The sequence below is a fragment of the Neoarius graeffei genome, chromosome 19 (assembly GCF_027579695.1).
Source record: "Neoarius graeffei isolate fNeoGra1 chromosome 19, fNeoGra1.pri, whole genome shotgun sequence".
NCBI classification, from domain to species: Eukaryota; Metazoa; Chordata; class Actinopteri; order Siluriformes; family Ariidae; genus Neoarius; species Neoarius graeffei.
Genome location: NC_083587.1, coordinates 44871366 through 44877365, shown reverse-complemented (window position 1 = coordinate 44877365; position 6000 = coordinate 44871366). Strand labels below are relative to the sequence as shown.

Here is a 6000-nt window from a genome sequence, read left to right as displayed (position 1 = left end):
AACCAATGTGCTGGAAGTGAAGAGGAGGAAAGATTGTGCAAGGCGTGTGTGGACGGCCTTAATGGTAACCAGCAGGCAGCGCTGACGTGAAGTCAGTTTCGTTGATGTTCTAACTCTTAATTGATGGAAACTTGAGTGCAAAACTGTTCACGACAACTCCAGTCCTAAAGTTAGCAAGTCAACTGTAGTCCTCAGCCATAAAAGCATTACTGTAAGTGTCCAGAGCGTCCTCCAAGTCCGACTTTCAACTGTCCATATGGGGCCGTCCTGTACAGGAGCGATGCGATGAGACTCCAACCAGAATGGGATGAGTGAGTAAAGGAGTGCGGACTAAGAACACAGTTGGTTCAACCAATGTGTTGGAAGGGAGGAGGAGGAAGGACTGTGGACGGCCTTAATGGTAACCAGCAGGTAGCGCTGACGTGAAGTCAGTTTCGTTAATGTTCTGACTCTTCATTGATGGAAACTTGAGTGCAAAACTGTTCACGACAACTCCAGTCCTAAAGTTAGCAAGTCAACTGTAGTCCTCAGCCATAAGAGCATTACTGTAAGAGTCCAGAGCATCTTCCAGGTGTGACTTTCATCTGTCCATATACAGGAGCGATGCCATGAGACTCCAACCAGAATGGGATGAGTGAGTAAAGGAGTGCGGACTAAGAACACAGTTGGTTCAACCAATGTGCTGGAAGTGAAGAGGAGGAAAGATTGTGCAAGGCGCGTGTGGATGGCCTTAATGGTAACCAGCAGGTAGCGCTGACATGGTCAGTTTCGTTGATGTTCTGACTCTTAATTGATTTATCAACCCCACTACAGCTGTGCCATCTGCAAACTTGTATATTTGGTTTGAGTTATGAATAGGAGGAGTGAGTAAAGGAGTGTGGACTAAGAACACAGTTGGTTCAACCAATGTGCTGGAAGTGAAGAGGAGGAAAGATTGTGCAAGGCGCGTGTGGACGGCCTTAATGGTAACCAGCAGGTAGCGCTGACATGAAGTCAGTTTCGTTAATGTTCTGACTCTTCATTGATGGAAACTTGAGTGCAAAACTGTTCACAACAACTCCAGTCCTAAAGTTAGCAAGTCAACTGTAGTCCTCAGCCATAAAAGCATTACTGTAAGTGTCCAGAGCGTCTTCCAAGTGCGACTTTCATCTGTCCATATACAGAAGCGATGCCATGAGACTCCAACCAGAATGGGATGAGTGAGTAAAGGAGTGTAGACTAAGAACACACTTGATTCAACCAATGTGTTGGAAGGGAGGAGGAGGAAGGATTGTGGACGGCCTTAATGGTAACCAGCAGGTAGCGCTGACATGAAGTCAGTTTCGTTAATGTTCTGACTCTTCATTGATGGAAACTTGAGTGCAAAACTGTTCACGACAACTCCAGTCCTAAAGTTAGCAAGTCAACTGTAGTCCTCAGCCATAAAAGCATTACTGTAAGTGTCCAGAGCGTCCTCCAAGTCTGACTTTCATCTGTCCATATACAGGAGCGATGCCATGAGACTCCAACCAGAATGGGATGAGTGAGTAAAGGAGTGTAGACTAAGAACACACTTGATTCAACCAATCTGTTGGAAGGGAGGAGGAAGAAGGATTGTGGACGGCCTTAATGGTAACCAGCAGGTAGCGCTGACATGAAGTCAGTTTCGTTAATGTTCTGACTCTTCATTGATGGAAACTTGAGTGCAAAACTGTTCACGACAACTCCAGTCCTAAAGTTAGCAAGTCAACTGTAGTCCTCAGCCATAAGAGCATTACTGTAAGTGTCCAGAGCGTCTTCCAGGTGTGACTTTCATCTGTCCATATACAGGAGCGATGCCATGAGACTCCAACCAGAATGGGATGAGTGAGTAAAGGAGTGTAGACTGAGAACACACTTGATTCAACCAATCTGTTGGAAGGGAGGAGGAAGAAGGATTGTGGACGGCCTTAATGGTAACCAGCAGGTAGCGCTGACATGAAGTCAGTTTCGTTAATGTTCTGACTCTTCATTGATGGAAACTTGAGTGCAAAACTGTTCACGACAACTCCAGTCCTAAAGTTAGCAAGTCAACTGTAGTCCTCAGCCATAAGAGCATTACTGTAAGAGTCCAGAGCGTCTTCCAGGTGTGACTTTCATCTGTCCATATACAGGAGCGATGCCATGAGACTCCAACCAGAATGGGATGAGTGAGTAAAGGAGTGTAGACTGAGAACACACTTGATTCAACCAATCTGTTGGAAGGGAGGAGGAAGAAGGATTGTGGACGGCCTTAATGGTAACCAGCAGGTAGCGCTGACATGAAGTCAGTTTCGTTAATGTTCTGACTCTTCATTGATGGAAACTTGAGTGCAAAACTGTTCACGACAACTCCAGTCCTAAAGTTAGCAAGTCAACTGTAGTCCTCAGCCATAAGAGCATTACTGTAAGTGTCCAGAGCATCTTCCAGGTGTGACTTTCATCTGTCCATATACAGGAGCGATGCCATGAGACTCCAACCAGAATGGGATGAGTGAGTAAAGGAGTGTAGACTGAGAACACAGCTGGTTCAACCAATGTGCCGGAAGTGAGGAAGAGGAAAGATTGTGCAAGGCGCGCGTGGACGGTCTTGGTACCATGGTGACCAGCAGGTAGCGCTGCGTCGTGCGCTCACAGAAGGGGGGAAAAGTTTGATTCGAGCATGCGCAGTGAAAGCTGCCTGGCCAGTTTCTCTGGATTACTTACCTGGAAGGTGCATCAGTTTCGGTTAGTGGAGAGAGAGAACGCGGAGGAAATAAACAAACAGCAGGGGGTCGGAGTCGCTCTGAGAAACGCCACGTTAAGTGAGATTTCTGGAGCTGGAGCTCTTTAGTGAAAAATATATTACGTGGTAGGGAGCTGAAGGCAGGAGAGAGTGTGTGTGCAGGTGTGTGTGTGTTCTGCGAGGCAAGTCCTCCAAGGCAGCTCTCTGCATCGGAACAGCGCGCTCGTGATCAGCTGGACCTCATTTCCTCGGAGAGCTTATACGGACCTCCAGACGTCACTTTCTGCGGTTCGCCGCGACGCTTCGGCCGCTTTTTCTTTCATTTGAAAGATGATGGGTTTTCTGCGCAGGACGTTCAGCCTCCGTTCACGGAGACGCTTTCGGCCGTCCGATGAGCTCGATGGAGGCGGCCGAGGTGTGAACCCGGTGCTTCAGGCGCACCAGCAGCAGATGCCCGCGCCCGCCGTGGTAACCGGAGGGACTGTGGTTCACATCCCAGCCGCGGGGAACAGCAAAACGGCCATCACGTGCAGAGTTCTGCTGTTAGACGGCTCAGATGTCAGCGTTGAGTTACCGGTGAGTGAGTACCTATAGATCTACAGGTTACCATAACTCCCTCCATCCTAGTTTGATTTATTCTTAATAATAATAATAATAATAATAACCCAGATGACTGAAATCATAACATGCTGTTTTGTAACTGGCCCCAGAGCTTGTCTTGTCTTGTCTTGTCAGGAAAGAATAAGGAAGGAAGGAGGAGTGAAAAGTGCACAATCACTGACAGTCTGATTTGCTACACTGTCTTTGTTTTCTCATTTCATCTCATCTCATCTCTAAAAGTTTGGCTGAGCGCTTTGCTGTGCCACTGTGTTTCCCTCTGGGCTTCCCTTCCGCTGACAGATGGTGCTCAGGTTTACTTCCTACCAACGGACTGAACTCACCCAGTCACTAATCAACATGTTTTTTCTCAGTGCAAAAAAAAAAAAAAAGTGAATCTCAGAACACAACACAGATCAAAAACAAAGGCTCAGAGAGATCAAAGTGCACGTTTTAGCTTTCCACTTCCGCCTACACCTGAGTTAGTCAAATTAGTCAAATAGTCCAAGGGTTGTGTTGACTGACTATAAACCCAGTGTAGCTGTGTGTTTTCGTAATTTGAGCCTTTTTTCAGGTCCCTTGTGGCTCTCAATAACACTACTGTAACAAGTAGCTTCCGGAGCTTGAGAGTGTTTCTGTTCTTGTCTTTAATCAAAGCACAGAAAACCTTTTTTTTTTTTTTTTTTTCTTCTCTTAGTACACTACCATTCAAGAGTTTGGGGTCACCCAGACAATTTTGTGTTTTCCATGAAAAGTCACACTTTTATTTCCCACCATAAGTTGTAAAATGAATAGAAAATATAGTCAAGACATTTTTCTGGCCGGCGGCACGGTGGTGTAGTGGTTAGCGCTGTCGCCTCACAGCAAGAAGGTCCTGGGTTCGAGCCCCGTGGCCGGCGAGGGCCTTTCTGTGCGGAGTTTGCATGTTCTCCCCGTGTCCGCGTGGGTTTCCTCCGGGTGCTCCGGTTTCCCCCACAGTCCAAAGACATGCAGGTTAGGTTAACTGGTGACTCTAAATTGACCGTGAGTGTGAATGGTTGTCTGTGTCTATGTGTCAGCCCTGTGATGACCTGGCGACTTGTCCAGGGTGTACCCCGCCTTTCGCCCATAGTCAGCTGGGATAGGCTCCAGCTTGCCTGCGACCCTGTAGAACACGATAAAGCGGCTAGAGATAATGAGATGAGATGAGATTTTTCTGGCCATTTTGAGCGTTTAATCGACCCCACAAATGTGATGCTCCAGAAACTCAATCTGCTCAAAGGAAGGTCAGTTTTATAGCTTCTCTAAAGAGCTCAACTGTTTTCAGCTGTGCTAACATGATTGTACAAGGGCACGGGCGCAGATAGAGGGTGGGACGGGGGGGGATTTGTCCCACCCAGATTTAAATTCACCTCGTTCGGTCCCCCCCACTTATAGGGAGGAAAAACCGTCTATGCTGTCTTTCTTTGCATAAGGCAAACCTCACGGAAAAATCAAAAGACTAATTACCATTCGGTTTATTGAGGTGCACAGCAGTACATACATAGTTGCAACAACTCACATAAAACAAAACAAAGACTGATATTCGGTTGGTTGAGCTGCGCAGACTGCACAGGTTGCGAGCTCGAGCTTGGTTGCTATGGTTACCCACAACAAGTTTGACAGGCATATCGGGGACAGCTCCTAGTTCAGGACCCCAACACGGCATGATGAAGGGTGCCAAACCGAAAAGGCAGAAAACGATTGCATCGTTTTTTCAAAAAACAACGACTGTAAGTAAACTGTGCCTTACTTTATCATATCACCTTGCAATTTTTTGATAGTCTGTTCAAAGTAATGTCGTAGTGAAAGTAAAATCGTACGGAGTAGAGATGCCTTTCTGGTAGCCTCCTTCTTTCGGTGGTAGCCTGTAGATACAGTGCTCAGAAGGCAGTTTTAATGTTTAATCTGGCGTTCCCTGCCATAATTTCAGCGAGCATATTGTTTCATGAGGAAACTTTGCGAAGAGTTGTTGACTGACTGCCGCTCACATAGGCATAGTTAGAAAGTCAGGATGCACTGGTTTACACTTTACACACACATACACACGTAGCCCAGCAGACATCACAGGTGTGCTCTGTTCCTACTCTTTATTTATTAGTAGGCCTAAGCTAACGGTTGCAGGGATGAAGGAGTGATGGTTTTTTTGTCTTAGCTGAGTAATGTCGCCGCCCTGAGGGCATCAGAGTATATTCCTCGCACAACACATGTTGGGGGTGGGGTTGGTTTGCTGGCAGCTTTGTCCCCCCCAGTTCAAAAAATGTATCTGCGCCCCGTACAAGGGTTTTCTAATCATCCATTAGCCTTCTGAGGCAATGAGCAAACACATTGTACCATTAGAACACTGGAGTGATAGTTGCTGGAAATGGGCCTCTATACACCTATGGAGATATTGCACCAAAAACCAGACATTTGCAGCTAGAATAGTCATTTACCACATTAGCAATGTATAGAGTGGATTTCTGATTAGTTTAGTTATCTTCATTGAAAAGAACAGTGCTTTTCTTTCAAAAATAAGGAAATTTCAAAGTGACCCCAAACTTTTGAACGGTAGTGTAGGTCTAGTATACCATCCATCCGTTCTCTGTAGCCGCTTATCCTGTTCTACAGGCTCGCAGGCAAGCTGGATCCTATCCCAGCTGACTATAGGTGAAAGGCTGGGT

General features: G+C 46.5%; 1 protein-coding gene across 1 annotated transcript in view; it reads left to right on the top strand.

Annotated features, from left to right (window-relative positions):
- Nucleotides 1-2664: 2664 nt before the first annotated feature.
- Nucleotides 2665-6000, top strand: part of epb41l4b (erythrocyte membrane protein band 4.1 like 4B) — a 94440-nt gene continuing 91104 nt past the window's right edge. The window contains exon 1 of the mRNA XM_060900142.1: nucleotides 2665-3298. Coding sequence (XP_060756125.1) covers nucleotides 3053-3298 — 246 coding nt within the window. The 5' untranslated portion in view covers nucleotides 2665-3052. The remainder of the gene's footprint in view (nucleotides 3299-6000) is intronic.